Source organism: Bubalus kerabau, chromosome 13, assembly GCF_029407905.1.
Source record: "Bubalus kerabau isolate K-KA32 ecotype Philippines breed swamp buffalo chromosome 13, PCC_UOA_SB_1v2, whole genome shotgun sequence".
Lineage (NCBI taxonomy): Eukaryota > Metazoa > Chordata > Mammalia > Artiodactyla > Bovidae > Bubalus > Bubalus kerabau.
Window position 1 is genome coordinate 70682214 of NC_073636.1, and position 17849 is coordinate 70700062.

Consider the following 17849-nt stretch of genomic DNA (forward strand, 5'->3'; position numbering starts at 1 on the left):
ATTTTCAGAAAGGCGTAATATGAAAGAGTCTGGGGGCTTCAGAAGCAGAAGGCCCCAATTCTGACACCTTCCAGCTGTTGACTTTGGGCAAGTCAATTAACATCTCTTAGTTTCAAATCTATTAAAATAAGAATTAAAAATACATATCTCACTAGGTTACTGGGAGGATAAGATGGCATGTGAAAACATTTTTTGGACAGTAAGCGTTAGGCAAATGTAAGGCATAACTATTCTCTACTAAGTGGTATCACTGTTCCCCTCTGTACCTGGAAATCACTTTCTGTTTTACTGATCATCCTTTGACTACAAATCCCAACTGGAAACAATTTAATTACTTCCTTTCTACCCTAGATACACATCAACATTTTCTAATCTCCATGAAATCTCTACAGAGGAGTACTTGATTTTAAAAAAATTTGCATTTAAAAAAACAACAAACTTGGGACTTCTCTGATAGTCCGATGGCTAACAGTCTGTACTCCCAAAGCAGGGGACCCAGGTTTGATCCCTGGTCTGGGAACTAGGGTTTCCCTGGTGGTTCAGATTGTAAAGAATATGCCTGCAATGTGGGAGACCCAGGTTCAATCCCTGAGTCAGGAAGATCCCCTGGAGATAGGAATGGGACCAACTCCAGTATTCTGGCCTGAAGAATTCTATGGACAGAGGAGCCTCGTGGGCTACAGTCCATGGGGTCGCAAAGAGTTGGACATGACTGAGTGACTTTCACTTTTTTTCCCTCTCACTGGGAACTAGATCCCACATGCTGCAAATAAGAATTCACATGCTACAACTAAAGATAAACAAATAAAATTAAACAGAAATTAAAAAATAAAAATAAAATAAACAATAAACTTACAAAAACACTCCTGTTAAACGTTCTTCCTAAGATTTCAGTTGAGCAGTTTTATTTCAGTGGTTTCAACTGCACTATATGACTTTTCCAGATCTAGCATTTATCACAATATGAGACTTAGAACAGTGCATGAAAAGAACACACACCCCAACCCTAACTCTCAGAATAACTAGTTGGGTTCCTTCTCAGAACTTTCCAAAAGGATGATTTGTGCTGCATTATCATTGCCTTCAGTCTACCCATTCTAGGGCTCAACTATCCCAAAGTCATACCGTTACAGAAAACATATTTTCTAAGAACTTAAATCAAGCTTTTCGCAGAAAACTGATAGTAAAAAAAAACGACGAGCAGGGCAGATGGTGGAAGAGAAGTATGGAAATCAGCAGGCGCTGACAGATGCTCCCAAAGGCTACGCATATTCATTATGTCCCCCTGGACACATGGCATTGTGAAGTTAATCTAAAATGACAAGTCTTTTCCCACTGCTCAACCGGAAGATCAGTGAACTGGGGCTGGATACAGACTCGGCTTTTGATTTCCTCTAAGTATATTTGCTCTGCTTGATTCTTATGCACAAGAAAAGGAGGCGGCGGCAGTTCACAGTGGGTTGCCGTCTTCTCCCATCACGCTAGGCTGTAATGGCAGGGATCCTTATTTGTTTTACTCACTGGTGTAGCTAGATACCTTGAGAAAGCCAGACAACAGTGGGTGATCAATGAATATTGGTTGAATGCTAAATAACACGGAAGACAGATGGATTACAAAGGAAAGATAAAGGGTTATTCTTGATCTATATCATATAAGTAAAGCCTCCCTCTTTTTCCATATACCTGGACTTAACTTCTCTTGTCCAGATGGCTACCAGTGAAGGGCCCAAACTAGATGTCCTTTCCTGAGCAGTAAAATCACAACCCCAATCTTGCAGCCAACAAACAGAGCTTGGACTATGACAAGTGGACAGCAAGCAAAGGAACAGGGTCCGGGTTAAAGGAAACTAGATTAATGACCCAGCTTCCTTCCTTACCACTTCATTTCCTTCCTAAACTTTCCCTGTTATTTACTGCATGTCTTTTGAGTTTACGTACTGGTCTTACAGAAATAAATGCGCTATAGTCTTCATCAGGGAACGGCCAGGCACACCCACACAATGCTGTAAGTGACTGAGGTATGGCACACATACAGCACGCCGAGATCTCAAGCATGCAATTATCGACATTTTACATGTACACATATACAGTGAAGTCCCCCCGAGATAAAGTTATATTAAATTTTCAACATTCTTGGAAGATCCTCATGCCCCCTTCTAGACATGACCACTCTTCAGACTTCTACCACCATTGATTAGTTTTGCCTGTTATTAAGTTTCATGCAAATGGAATCATATAGCATGTGCTTTGTTCTCCTTATCACTGTGCAGTATTTTATTGTATAAATTATTTATTTACCCACCACTTATTTATCCATGCTATTGCTAAGGAATATTTGGGTTGGTTTCAATGTTCATATAAATGCACTCACTTACCCTGGATATACACACAGGAAGGCAATCGCTAGGTTATGAGGTTGGTTATATGTTTAGTTTTGAGGGATACTGTCAGAACTTTTTCCAAAGTAGTTGCAACCATTTTTACATCCAGCAGCAGTGCATGGGAGTTCTAACTGACTTGATATCATGAGTACTGAAAACTTCAGCCATTCCAATGGATGTGTACTCAGTTCAGTTCAGTCACATCTGACTCTTTGCGACCCCATGGACTGCAACATGTTAGGCCTCCCTGTCCATCACCAACTCCTGGAATTTACCCTAACTCATGTCCTTTGAGTCAGTGACGCCATCCAACCATCTCATCCTGTGTTGTCCCCTTCTCCTCCTGCCCTCAATCTTTTCCAGCATCAGGGTCTTTTCAAATGATTCAGCTTTTTGCATCAGGTGGCCAAAGTATTAGAGTTTCAGCTTCAACATCAGTCCCTCCAATGAACACAGGACTGATCTCCTTTAGGATGGACTGGTTGGATCTCCTTGCAGTCCAAGGGACTCTCAAGAGTCTTCTCCAACACCATAGTTCAAAAGCATCAATTCTTCAGCACTCAGCTTTCTTTACAGTTCAACTCTCACATCCCCTCCTTAATTCACAATTCACAATCCTAATTTCCCTGATAAATAGAAGGTGCTGAGCATCTTTTCATATGCTTATTGGCCCTATGAGGCTTCTATTCAAGTCATTTGCCTATTTTAAAAATTGTTCTTTTTTTTTTTGTCAAGAATTCTTTATATTTGCAAGTTTATATCTTTTTGTATTTCTGAATAAGAGTCCTCTGTTATGATCTATACTTTTTCTATCAATCTATAGTTTGCCCTCTCAAACTGTAGATGTGTCTTTTGACGAAGAGAAGTTCTCTATGATTCACCTTTTTTTCCTCTTTTGTATTTTTATGTCCATTGGAACGAATCTTTGCTGCCACCAAAGCCACAAATAAGCCACATACATAGTTTTAAATTTTCTTATAGCCACATTTACGCTGGGAAAGGTTGAAGACAAGAGGAGAAAGGGGCAACAGAGGATAAGACAGTTGGAAGACATCATTGACTCAATGGACTTGAGCTTGAGCAAACTCCAGGAGAGAGAGAAAAACAGGGAAGCCTGGCGTGGTGCAGTTCATGGGTCGCAAAGAGTCGGACATGACTTAGTGACCGAATGACAACAACAGTAGCTGCATTTAAAAACAGATGGATTTGATTTTAACAATATTTTAATTAACATAGCCAAAATATCATTTCAACATGCAATCAATGTAAAATTGTTAATGAAATAGTTTACATTCTTCTTCTCATACTGAATCTTTAAAAATCTATTCTGTACTTTGTTGAGCATATCTCAGTTCGAACTAGGCTATTTCCAGGGCTCAGTAGCCACATACAGCTCTATTTTTGGCCCACTGGTCTATGCGTTCTTATGGCAACACTACCCTGTCTTCATTTTTGTAAACTGATTACAACGGATGGATTATAAGTCTTCCAACTGGGATCTTCCTTTTTAAGATCGCCTTGGATAGGGTAGATCTGTATTTCCATCGTCAATTTCCACCAAAAAAGCACCCTGCCTAGATTTGGACTGGGACTGAATTCCAGATAGCTTAATTTTGAATACATGCGTGTCACATATCACTCCATTTACTTAGGGCTTCTTTCATTTGTTTCAGCCATGTTTTTCATACAGAGGGTTTATGTATCTTTTGAGAGTTACTTCAGGGTATCTAATACCTTGATACTATCATAAGTGGCCTTTTATAATTTTCCATTCCTGATTTGATATTGCTAGTTTATAAAATAAGTATACTGTAAAAGGTATATTGTAATATTAGTATATTATAAATGGTGCCAATACATTTGTTTGATCCAAGGTTACCATAAACCTTCAAACTTCAAAAAAAAAAAAACAAAAAAACAGCATCTGTAAAATGCAACATGGCAAAGAACAATAAAATAAAGCATGCCTGTATTTCTGCCTTTTCCTTAGTGCAGGACCTCCAATGTATTTCTGTATATAAATGAGAATAGTGGAATCTTTTTCTTACTTGTTAATTCCGAGGGAAGGCATTCAATACTATACCATTTAATATAATATTAGCTGTCAGTCTTTATCTAGTGATTTATAAGATATTCTTTTAGTATCTGGTTTCTACAGTTTAAGATATGCCTAGGTATGGTTTTCTTTTGTGTGTTTTTCCTGCTTGGGGGTTACCTAACATTGAATCTACTGATTAATATCTTCCATCAGTTTTGGGGACTTTTTGGCTGTCCACTGACCCAGGTTTGATCCCAGGGTGGAGATCTCCTGGAGGAGGAAATGGCAACCTATTCCAGCATTCTGGAGAATCCCATGGACAGAGGAGACTGGCAGGCTACAGTCCATGGGGTCTCAAAGAGTTGGACATGACTAAGTGACTGACCTTTCCTTTTCTACATCTAGGATGCTAATCAGAGCATCAGACCTCTTCACTGCATCCCAATGGTCTCTATGCATTTATGCTTTGCTCTGTTCTTTCCATTCATTTTTCTGTGTGTCAGTTTAGAAATTTTCTACTGATCTGTCTTCAAAGTCACTAATCTTATCTTCTATTATATCTAATCTGCTTTTAAACTTACCTATTGTGCTTTGAATTTTACAAATTTTCAGTTTTACAGCATTGATCTAATTCTCTTTATAGCTTCAATTCTCTGTTGGAATTCTTTACTTTAAAACTTATTTTGTCCATCATTTCCTCTATTTTCTTTAAATAGAGGATTACATTAATCATAGTAATTCAATTTTTTTTTTCTACTAACTCCATTATCTGGATCATCTGGGCTTTGCTTCCATTAATATTCCTGATTGTTAGTCAATTTCCCAGCCTTTTCAATGTCTAATAATTTTTTATTGTACAGTGAATATTGTGAACAAAAGAATCACAGCAGCTCCAAATGCTTCCTATTTTCTCCTTGATGAACAGGGAGAAGGAATGGGTCCCACTGGTCCAGTCCAATCAGGCTCTGTTGGGTCAGGACTGGGTCACCATTCTGTTAAGACTCAGTCCATCTCTTGTTTGATCTACTCCTTGAGAACAAATGCCCACAGTCACTTGACTGTAAGCTCGGCAGGTCTTTTTACTCCTCAGCCTTGAGTTTTCCAATCCCAAGCAGGTTAACAATCTCTCTTAAGGGAGAGTCAGTTTTGTTTTGCAGTAGACCCATCCTTTCAGTGAGATTTTATCTCCTAAGTAATGCAAGACTGTGAGATTTCAATTTGCCTTCCGGTTCAGCCACCCACTTCTTGTACTACCCCAGAACTCAGCAAATGTCAACTGCAGAAGGCTCCGTGCTTTGGGGATTCCTCTAGTTCCCAATCATTTCATCAGCCCTGCATAATCAATCACCAGCAGGGTCAGATGTTTCTCGTCAACCCAGAGTAGGTCTCTGTTTGGGCCCAGCCTGGTACTCAGCCCCTGCCCGGAATTACAGAATGCTTCCAGAGAAGAAAACAGTCAGCAATGGTCAGCTCATCTAGGGAAGAGCTCTTCTCTGTCTGGAATTTTACTGCATCTCATTCTTACTGCTTCCACAGCTATCTGATGTCTTTAAAAATATGTTCTTTGCAAGTTAACTTTTTCTTCCCCCTTGCAGCGAGTGTTGGCCTGCCATGCCCGACTATTTCTTACCTGAAAATAGAATCCTCCAGCGCTAACTCTTATTTCTGCAGTTCCCTAGGGCCTAGTTGTGGGGCTTTCTTTTCTATCTATATTCATTCTCTAGGTGATCCCATTCAGTCTCATGGTTTTAAATACTGGCTATATGAGTCTTGCCTGCCATATTTATTTATCCTGGGCTTCCCAGGTGATGCTAGTGATAAAGAAGCTGCCTGTCGATGCAAGAGATGCAGGTTCTATCCCTGGGTCAGGAAGATCTCCTGGAGGAAGGCATGGCAATCCCCTCCAGTGTTCTTGCCTGGAGAATCCCATGGACAGAGGAGCCTGATGGACTACTGTCCATATGGTCACAACGAGTCAGACACGACTGAAGCAACGTAACTCGCATGTGCGCATGTTGTTGGGACTGCCATAGTTATTTAATCCAGCTCAGAACCCCATAATTATAGACTCCTTTATCCAACTGTTATTTGTCATCAGCACCTATTTCAGAAATATTTCACATTTCAGATGTCCACAAACCAAACTCTTAGTCTCTTAGCCAAGCCACCAACCCTACCCCTTCAAACTACAGTTTTCTTACAACTGAATTAAAAAGAACTCTATCCCTCTGGATGTTCAACTCCAAAATTCTGTAATTCCCAACTCCTCTCTTTTCGAGCCACACACCCTATCTCATCAGCCAAGAGATCCTGTTGAGTTTACCTTCGAAGTATGTTCAGAATCCAGACATTTCTCACCACCTCCACTGCTTCTACCCTGGTCTAAACCACCTTCATCTCTCACCCAGATTATTCCCAGTCATCTCTTAAGTAGTCACTTTGTTACCCAGCCTGTCCTACTGGTCTATTCTCAACGCAACTATCAGAATGGCCCCTTCATTTAAGTCATCCTTTTGCTTAAACTGCTTAAACTGCTTTTCTTTCAACTTAGAAGTAAAACCTAAAGTCTCCCAAAGGTCTTCAGAAGCCCACGGAATGCGTCCCCAGCCTCTCACCTCCTATGTCACCTTTCAGGTCTCCTTCTCTGTCCCTCATACACACCAGGCACGTTTCCACCTTCAGGACTCTGCTATTCCATCTGCCTGAAATGCTCTTCTCCCTACACGACTCCCTCACTCCTTTACTTCCTTTAGTTCTTGGGTCACGTATTACTTTTGTGAGGCCAACACTGATCACCCTATCTAAAATTGCAACCTTCATTCTTGAATTGCCTAACACTCCTATTCTGATGTTTTTTTTTCCATAGCACTTACCACCATGTACACACTACACAATTTTACTTTTTCCAGGTTGATAACCAGCCTCTCCCAAGTTATTTCTACACTTTGGAAGTTCTGAGCTTAGCCCTTTGGCCTGACACCCCACGTAGGCTGAAAACCTGGCAAACATCTGGAGGAGGAGATGGGCTGTGTGCATGCCACAGGCTCCCTCCACAAGGGCGGGGACTTCTGGCTCTTTTGTTCCCTGATGTTATCTCCAGCACTCAGAACAGTCCTTGGTGCCCAACAGTAAGTAGTAGGCGCTCAATAAATATTTCTGAATAAGTAATGTTAAGAGATTTTACAATGCAATATGGGAACAGCAGTATAGAGCAAGTGCTACGGGCACACAGAGCCAGAGCAGCTGGCCAAATCAGAAGAGGCTTCGGAAACAAGCTAGATGTCTATTAGCCTTAGACTTTCATCACTGCCAACTACCTTTCCTACCTACTTCCAAGTCTGTACGAACCAGACGAACAAGCAAGCCTTCACACGAGTGCACCCATGCTGAGAGAACCACTGTCTCTCCTCACCAGCAGGTGACTTCAAATAGGCTCTCTCTCTTTAAAAGAATTTTCTTTATTTGACTATATATTTGGGGAGGGGGGCTTCACTGGGTCTTAGTTGCAGTGCATGGGCTTTTTCTAGCTGCAGTGACCAGGGGCTACTCTCTGGTTGTAGTGAGAGCTTCTCGTTGCAGGGGCTTCTCTTGTTGCAGAGTATGTGCTCTAGATAGAGTGGGCTCAGAAATTGTGGCCCATGGGCTTAGTTGCCCAATGGCATGTGGGAGTTTAATTCCCGGACCAGGGATCAAATCCATGTCCCCTGCGTTGGCAGGTGGATTCTTAACCATTGGGCGTCCCTTCAAATAGTCTCTTTTTCTTACCTACCATGAACAGCAGAAAAAGATGGCTTCTGATGGGAAGATGTTGACTTCTCTTCAGTTTTTAACCAGGACCCAATCCACAGAAACGTTAACATGTGGATGAAGAAGGCTCAGAACTTTACTCTGAGGGTTAAAAGGATGGAGGGCTTAAAGCATTCTTTGTTATAGAAAAATTTTTAAGTAAAAATTAAGGAATTTGAAATAAAAGTTCAGTTTGCTTTTTGGCACTAAAGAACAGGGGATAACACTAGAATTAAAAAAAAAAATCAATAGTTATCAAAATCTGACAACAGATTTTTTTTTTTTACTCTATCCTAATAAAAGGGAAAAAAGAGGCTAGTGTTACCAAAAATACACATCAAAGTATGAAGAAGACTGGAAAATCAGGATTTCTTTTTCCTAAACAGAGACCGTGCATAAGCATGATCATGTGTGTATAAACACTCAGTGTATACAGATACACACAGATATAAACTAAATCTGCTTGCCGAACACACTTCCATAACAGCCATCTGTTCCCAACTTCTTGGAATTTTCTCAAATTATCCGTCAAAGAAGACCATTTTAATTCATTCAATTTCATGTCAGAAACTCATGAAATTAATTTTTTCCCTTAGGGAAAAAATTTTCAACTCACATCACTCCCAACCTCAACCAACCACCTGATTCACTCTATTCAGCTAGAATAAGGAGAGCCTCTAGTGAGACACAACTCACTTTTCAAAACATTAAGTATTTACCAAGTGCCATGGAAGGTCCAAAGTCGCATTAAACAAAGTGCCAAGTCTCAGGGGCTTAGCTCTCAGTGGAAGCAAAATAAAACATATTTTTCTGAGAAATGTGCCAGGGGTAAATCCTAATCAGTGCAACAGTAACCCTAAGTCCAGCAAGAGAGCAGAAAGCATGAACAGCTTGACTTTCAAATACTGTGTTTTCTTTCAGTTGGGCACTAAAGGATGCTGGCTCATAAGAGGACTGCAAACAGGAAGGAAAGCTGAAACGTGCCCATGGGATGAAAGGACCAGTACAGGGGAAGCAGGATGCCTATCTGGGATACCAAGGAACACAGTCTTAATAGCAAAAAACATTTCACAGAATGGTGAGTGGGGATAAATGAGAACAGAATGTGGCCACATTCCTTAGAAGAAAATCAGGCAGGAATTTTGATCTAAAACAGGAGTTAACAGGCAAAATCACCTTAGATTCTTGAGTGGGACACTGAGAAAAGCCAAAAACTGCCCTGGCAAAATGAGAAAATGGGGAAATGAGCCTAGGAATGGAGTGAGAAGGACAGAGGACTGGGGCAGGGAATGACAAAGGTGCAAATCGCAGCTGTCTGAACACGAAAAGCCTCAGCAGGACTGGTGGGCAGCAGCAGCCAAGAGGAAACAAAGACAGGAGACACTCGGAGGAAAGGCCCGGGGTGGGAAGTGGTGGTGTGGCCAACGAAGAAATGGAAAGAATGAAAACCATCCTCCCGGGTCGAGTGGGACGGCAGCCTAAGTCCTGAATCACCCGGGCTGGTGCAGGGCTGCAGTCACTCTGCCCCGGGCCTGCCCATGGCAGTCAGGGCTGGAGTGAGAAGGCAAATGCCAGCAGGAAAACAGGCCAGTACAAAGAAGTGGAGGAAACAAGAGCCTGAGAAAGAAAGAAAAATACCTCATTCTCATTTTTCTAATCCAGGAGTTAAGAATCGTACCTGTTTCTATAATGTTTTAAGCATATTTATTCATTCGGTTCAGTTCAGTCACTCAGTCGTGTCCGACTCTTTGCGACCCCATGAATTGCAGCACGCCAGTCCTCCCTGTCCATCACCAACTCCTGGAGTTCACCCAGACTCACGTCCATCGAGTCAGTGATGCCATCCAGCCATCTCATCCTCTGTCGTCCCCTTCTCCTCCTGCCCCCAATCCCTCCCAGCATCAGAGTCTTTTCCAATGAGTCAACTCTTCACATGAGGTGGCCAAAGTACTGGAGTTTCAGCTTTAGCATCATTCCTTCCAAAGGACACCCAGGGCTGATCTCCTTTAGAATGGACTGGTTGGATCTCCTTGCAGTCCAAGGGACTCTCAAGAGTCTTCTCCAACACCACAGGTCAAAAGCATCAATTCTTCGGCACTCAGCTTTCTTCACAGTCCAACTCTCGCATCCATACATGACTACTGGAAAAACCATAGCCTTGACTAGACTAGATGGACCTTTGCTGGCAAAGTAATGTCTCTGCTTTTCAATATAATATTTAGGTTGATCATAACTTTTCTTCCAAGGAGTAAGCATCTTTTAATTTCATGGCTGCAGTCACCATCTGCAGTGATTTTGGAGCCCAGAAAAATAAAGTCTGACACTGTTTCCACTGTTTCCCCATCTATTTGCCATGAAGTGATGGGACCAGATGCCATGATCTTCATTTTCTGAATGTTGAGCTTTAAGCCAACTTTTTCACTCTCCTCTTTCACTTTCATCAAGAGGCTTTTTAGTTCCTCTTCACTTTCTGCCATAAGGGTGGCGTCATCTGCATATCTGAGCTTATTGATATTTCTCCCGGCAATCTTGATTCCAGCTTGTGCTTCTTCCAGTCCAGCGTGTCTCATGATGTACTCTGCATAGAAGTTAAATAAGCAGGGTGACAATATACAGCCTTGACGTACTCCTTTTCCTATTTGGAACCAGTCTGTTGTTCCACGTCCAGTTCTAACTGTTGCTTCCTGACCTGCATATAGGTTTCTCAAGAGGCACGTCAGGTGGTCTGGTATTCCCATCTCTTTCAAAATTTTCCAGATGATAAGTACAACTGAATGCATGTCTTTATGTTACTTACTACCCAATGTCAAGTACTACCTATGTTAAGTGAAAATTATGATCAACTAAAAAGTGACACTTGTTTTTGCAAAAGTTTACAGTGTGATGGCAGGAACAATCAGGAGTGATATTCAAAGCAATATGGCAGGGGCGCTGACCCATCAGAGCAGTCACGGGCTGTGAACAAGTGGTGGGTGGGTTCCGGGGACATTAGGCATAATGAATACACCACAAAATAGAGGAGGGATGTGCCATACTTTTCTCTAAATAGTTCCTGGGGCTTAATGTACAGTTTACTTTATTGAAGCCTTTTCATGCTGGAGAGGTAAGTTAAAAAAAAAAGAAAAAGATTACAAGCCCTACCCTAACATGGTTCATGGCTTCGACAAAGGCAAACAAAAACTGGCAGCTGTTTAAAGGACAGTGACAGAGTTAACCATACTGGAGTGCCATGGGAGACAGAGGAGGGGCACTTACCTCCAGCTTGAGGGGAAGCAGGGAGTTTCCCGGGCGAGGGAACCACTGCGCTCACCTGCCAGGAGCAGGCAAAGACCAGACAAAGCAGAGGGTACTGTCTGCAAAGACGCAAGAGCGGACACAAGAGAGCACTGGGAGATGATGCCTTGTTCAAATTCAAGTCCTTCTGTCTCAGTGGCAAAAATCACACAAACCACACCAACTGCAGGAGGCAAAAACTGAGACCGCCTTGTAAGAATCTATATGCTGTAAATGGGCCATAACCGGGCAAGTCTGTCTGTGTTCCAAGCGCTGCCATCGGTTTGACAAAGAATAAGAAAGCAGGGAGTCACAGTGAGGATGGGAACATATTTCCCATCCCCCAGCCAGGGGACTGTCCTCTAGACTCCAAAGCAGGCGTCTATGCTGATCTGCCAGGCCCGAGCTAGAATGAATCATGCGTAAAGACGTTTGCAGCAACTCACCACGAGGCAAGCACTGCTGAGGTTGCGATTTGGGGTTGGGACAGCAGCCACACTAGTGGGCTGAGCATGCCGATAAGACACCACAAAGAAAGCAGGGAGGGAGCAGCGGGGCCTTTTTGGTGCTGACTGCACACCCTTCTCTGCCCCTTCTCTGCCCGTCTGCAAGCAGGCGGACACCCTTCCAAAGGGCCTTGGGAGAAGGATGGAAGAAAAGTCTAATCTTCTTCTACTGGTTTCTGGGCCCCTGGACACTCTGAGGAAGCCTGGAATCCTAGATGAGATCCCTGACTTTTGGGCTTTGTGTTAGTCTGGGAAATCTTTGTTCAGACCTCCCCAGAGAGCCCACTATGTAAAACAGACACGAATAGAGGGCTCCATGGAGCAATGACTCGGGTCAGTCGCTCAGTCCCTGGCAGGTGGTCGGGTCTGTCCTGTGGTGTGGAGGCCAGAGCCACATGGCTACCTTTTCTGAACATCAACACCAAAACCACATTTTGGGCCGCTTTCTTTTTTAAATTTAGTCACCATCTTTGAGGTGTAATTAATGCAGATTCAGATTCTAGCTTATGTTTCACCACATATAAACTCTTTCTTGAATGTACCCTTCATGAGGATAAAAAGAGCCTTGTGAAGATAAAAACTACTGCCCTTTAGGTACCAGGGTAGAAGTCAGAACAACAACCGAAATACAGTTAGTGACTTGGGCTGAATGGCTACTAGGAGTAAATAAAATCCCTTAGAGTGTTTTAACTACCAAAGCAACCATAAAATCACCAAGGAAAGGAAACCCACTGTAAATATTCATTTGGCCACACTGGGTCTTAGTTACAGCACACAGGATCTTCGATTTTCATTGTAAAATGTGGGCTTTCTAGTTGTGACATGTGGGATTTAGTTCCGTGACCAGGGATCGAACCTGCACCCCTGCATTGGGAGCGTCAAGTCTTAGCTACTGGACCACAGGGAAGTCCCAGGAAACCCACTGTAAAGCAATATAATCCTATCATGTCAAAGAAGTTTTGCAAGGACTACTTTTAACTATTTGCTTGTACTACTTCAAATTATTATTCCTATTAGGTGTTCTATTCATTAGCTGGATAACCCTGATCCACAGAGAGACATGAAATCAGTTCTTACACGCTCATCACTGATCCACTGCTGCTATGTAATGCTACGACCTGGATTGTTCTGTGCTTATTTCCTGATTCTTAACATAGGCACAAGGGCCCCTGCTCCTAGCTACTTTCTATGCAGACACAGAGCAAGAGGCTGTGAGAAATTACGTGAAAAAGCTTGATGCGGGAGTCAAGGTGGATGGCACGGATAAAAGCATCCTCAGCTCCAAGAGCCACACTGGAGTCCAGGAGGAAGGACAGGCATTTGTGCTGTTGCTGCACAGGCAGAACGTGAATCCTGCCAAGTCAGCAACAGGGACTCCATAACGACAGACAGCCTGTGTCCCAGAATGTGCTGCCGGCCGTCAGGCGCATCCCACATGCACAGCCTGCTGCTTCTTTTGCTTCTGCTTTCTGCTCTGCAAGCTCCTTGGCTCAGACCTCCTCCTTTTCAACATGTATTCCCACCCTCTCTTCCCTGGCAGCATCTGGGGGTACCACGACTAATGCTGTCCTCGTCTTCCCTGGCACTGCTGCCAGTGGAAATTCCTAAACTGCACAGATGGGCATCGTGCATCTCTGACTGCCCCAGGCCCCTTGTACAATCTGCAGGAGAAAGGCCAAATACTTTAGCTGAGAGCCAAGGCCTTGCATAATGTGGCTCTCCCTACCACCCCGGGATCATCTCCCATCACTCCTCAAATCACACCCCAACGTCTGACCAAACTCATTAAACTGTCATATTACAACCTCTGGTACTCAGCAGGCTATGGGGCTGTGGTTCAGGTCGGAAACGCCTTCCTTAAAACCCTGACCTCCCTTTCCTGTCCATTCCTCCTCCAGTCACCATATCCAGCACACACTTCCAACACCGCACTTAACTCACAATACCAGTGTAGCCATACGCTCCTTCTCCCAGATTAAACTCCCTGGAGGCAGGGACCAAGCTGTGATACTCATCCTGGTGTCCTAGGACCTGGCCCCGCTGTGGGCTCTCCATACACATTTGTAACCCCAGTTCCAACTGTAATGACTGCTTTACGCGATTCCGTTCATTGAGTAGCTATTTACTCCATATCAGACTTCTACATTCTAATGGGAGAGACAAATAAAATGAAATCAGAACACAATTATAAATTGTAATAAGTGCTATGAAAGAAACAAACAGGAGTGAAATAAAGAATCATCAGAGGATTTCCCTGGTGGTCCAGTAGTTAAGACCTTGTCTTCCAACACAGAAGGCCCAGGGTCCGATTCCTGGTCAGAGAACTAGCTCCCACAGGCTTCAACTAAAGATCCTGTGCCACAACTAAAGACCCAGTGCAATCAGATAAATAATAATTAATTGGAAAAAAAAAAAAAAAAGAATCATTAGGACAAGGGGGAAGAGTCTACTTTAAATAAGATTCAAGTGAAGCATGTGGCAAAGAGCATTCCAACCAAAAGGGACCACACAGGCCAAGGGCAGTAGGTGGGAAAGAATGGCTGATACATGGCTTTAAAAGAGCCAAGTCTTTTGGCTGGAGAATAATGAGAGAGATGGCACAAAGTCGTGCATCTGGAAAATGAACTTAGGTGAATTCAGGAGAGTATGATGACAGAGGGACCTGCGAGGCTCAAAGAGTCTGAACTTTCAGTTCAGCAGGAAGCCACCTGAAGGGCAGAACCTGCAGTTAAAGTGACCGAGCTTATGCTTTGAAAAAGAGCCACAGTACAACTCCATCAGGCAGTCGAAGTGACTGTCCGGCGGAGGCCAGCAGTCCAGCCTAAAGGCCGTACCTCCGCCTGCCAGGCCAGGGTCGAAGCTGAGAGGGCAGACGTCCGGCCGGCCCCAAGCACGGCAATGGTCTCCCCGTCATCGTCCACCACCTTGAAGTCCAGGTCTTCGTTGTATTTTCTGCGCTTCACTTGCCGTCCTGAGCGTCGTTTCTGCAGGACAAACACACCCGCCAGAGACGCTCAGTGAGTCGGAGGGAAAAGCACGCATAAGGACACCCTCGCCTTACTACACTCGCTCACACTCTCCAACTTTCCCAGAAGGATCTGCCCTAAGCACAACTCTTTTCAGAGCTAAATTCACTCAAAACGGGGCCCAGCTGAGGAGAGGGAGCCACCCTCCTGGACCCACAGAGTAGGAGGTGTAGTCTCAGGATCCAGGGAGATGTGTTTTATTATCTCTACCTGTGCTTTCCTCCTCCTTTCTGGAATTGGTTTCCATTCCAGTGAAACAGGGATGGGAAGTAACTTCATCATCTCCAAGCACAGCCTGAAGCTCCAGGTTTATGACAATGATTTAACAGGCTTTTTTTTTTTTCAATTTTCCAAGTTCACCAGATTTTTCATGTACTTCCAAACAATTAAATAATACCAATTTTATTTGGACTTACTTTGAGAATCTCCTAACACCACCCTTTGAAATTCAAGCTGACGTCTTGAGTGTGACAAAACGAGATTCGTGACTCACCATGTAAGGACTTGACTATAATTAAATAGCTTATGACCTTTAAGAGAGATAACATCCTACAGCAAAGCAACCCAGTGGCTTTCCTCAAGCAGAAAAACACACGGTTCATCTCTACCCATCACATCCAAGCAGCAGAAACACTTTCGGGAACTATCCACTCAGCCAGCTGAGTCTTCAACACTTAAACCCTACAAAACAAAACGAAAAGCCACACCTCACCCCCACCCTACCCCTGGCCCTTATCGTCTAAAAGATGCCTCCTGGGCCTCTCTCTGTGTTTGTTTCTTTACTGCGTCACCTCAATGACATTTAATTTTACAGGACAGATTTCACATAAAAAGCTCTCCCTCAATCCCACGTGTAGATTACCATCCTAGAAACACTGAACTACCTGCTGACCCTCATGGACCGGACGTACTTGCTCCTCTGCCAGTCAGGATACTTGGGAGTCACTAACCCAAGTATATAGGCAGTGAAAGGGGGTCTCGGATCTGACATCCCAGACACCACGACTTATTCATCACTGTGATGTCAGGAGCCGACACTTTCCTACAGTGAAGATCACAGGACTTAAGGTATAGTAAGTTGATCTTATCCTAAATGGCCCCTTGTGGGAGCAGAGCCCAGATAAACTGCTGCGGCTGTCAGAGGAAACAGCACTTTGAAATATCAGAATTCAAGTCCAAGAGAGGCTGCCTCAACTCAAGGGAGAAAACTCCTACCAATGTCTCACGCCCATTTTGGTGCGTCTTCATAAATCTCATTTGGGTGGGCCACTCATTTCCCCAAATTTTCCTTCCCATATTGGTATAAGGAATCCATCCCTGACTTTCCCAGCATCTGGGATTATGAACGTGTCCTCATGCAGACTGGCTTATTAGCACCCCGGGCCATCAATGCATCACCTACAAGGCGAGAGAGGCCCTCGGAGCCTCATCTACTTTGGATCACACTTCCCCTCTCCACGTTCCCTCTCACTGCAGCCTGATACCATGCGACTCTCCTGGAAGGAAGCCAACACTGCTAAACAGCTCGGAGATTGTTAGTCTAAGGACCAGGATGCTAGATGAAGAGCCTTGTGGTCACCCACTAACATAGGGGAAGCCCAGCCTAGGTCTGGGTGCGAGGGAAGCGGGCTGGAGACAGGGAGAGAGGAGTACCGGGATGAGCGTCAGCGAGACCCCACCCCGCAGCCGCAGTGCCCGCTCGGGCTCCCGGCACAGTGGTACCTGGCTGTCTGCAGACTCAGTGGACTCCTCGGGGCTCCGCAGGGATGGATTCGGCAGGCCCTGATCCAGCTCTAAACTCTCCACTGTGGTTTCACTTTTCCTTTTTCCTTTCTTCTTTTTCTCCACTGGGGTTGGTCCTTGCTCCTTGCTACAAGGAGAAATTCAGAATTAAAACTGTTGGGCAGTTCTTAAGCTAAGATTTCTCATGTGATTCAAGTTACGAGGGTACATCCTGTAATTCTGGGGCCAGGAGAGGCTTTAATGGGAAAGCAACAAGAGTTTCTTGTCAGAAATTTGCAGGAAAAAGGGAAGAAACATCTACATGGGTTGATGTAAAATTCACTTTTTTTTTACACCCCTATCATGACTACTATAGATAGGATTAATGTGATACGAAGTAAAATGATACAAACATCTCCCCACCCCCCAAAAAACCCCACTTTCAAATAAACGTTCAAAACTGAAGACAACACTGCCACAGCCCTTGAGGAGGTCACGGGGATAAAATTCCGACCACCCAGAGCCATCGCCCACAGCAGGAGATGGATGCTCCTTGAGAGAGGTGGAGATGGGCAAAATGCACTGTGCAGGGCCCTGCTAAGACGGCAGCATCTCCAATAAGCCTTTTTGGCCCCTCCTGGCTGATAAAATCCCTCTTCTACACTCCCAAGCACCACTACGGCCGCCTTTGTGGCGCAGCTGGTAAAGAATCCACCTGCAATGCAGGAGATCTGGTTCAATCCCTGGGCTGGGAAGATCCTCTAGAGAAGGGAAAGGCTACCCGCTCTAGTATTCCGGTCAGGAGAAGTCCATGGACTGTATAGTCCATGGGGTCCCAAGGAGTCGGACACGACTGAGCAACTTTTACTTTCCTTCAAGCACCGCAACTGTGCTTTGCCTAAGGCATTCAAACTTTGATCCTTCACCAGAGTGACACCAGGCTCAGAACTAAACAGGACCTCGGATCCTCTGCAGTGACTTGATCAACATGTGCTGAATGGATGAACAGTTTACACTTCTCTGTGCTTTCCCATCAGACACTAAGTTCCCAGAGGGCAGTATGCGCTTAAGTTCTGTATTCTTCACAGCGAGTAGTAGTGTTATGCCTAAAGCATAC

At 44.0% G+C, this 17849-nt stretch overlaps 1 protein-coding gene across 3 annotated transcripts in view; it reads right to left on the bottom strand.

Moving 5' to 3' along the window:
* The window catches only part of CHD6 (chromodomain helicase DNA binding protein 6), a 199757-nt gene that overhangs the window by 95335 nt on the left and 86573 nt on the right, over positions 1–17849 (bottom strand). For all 3 annotated transcript variants that reach the window (XM_055545058.1, XM_055545057.1, XM_055545056.1), the window contains exons 4-5: positions 16733–16880; positions 14819–14968 (exon numbers count right to left, since the gene is read on the bottom strand). In XM_055545058.1, coding sequence (XP_055401033.1) covers positions 14819–14968; positions 16733–16880 — 298 coding nt within the window. The remainder of the gene's footprint in view (positions 1–14818; positions 14969–16732; positions 16881–17849) is intronic.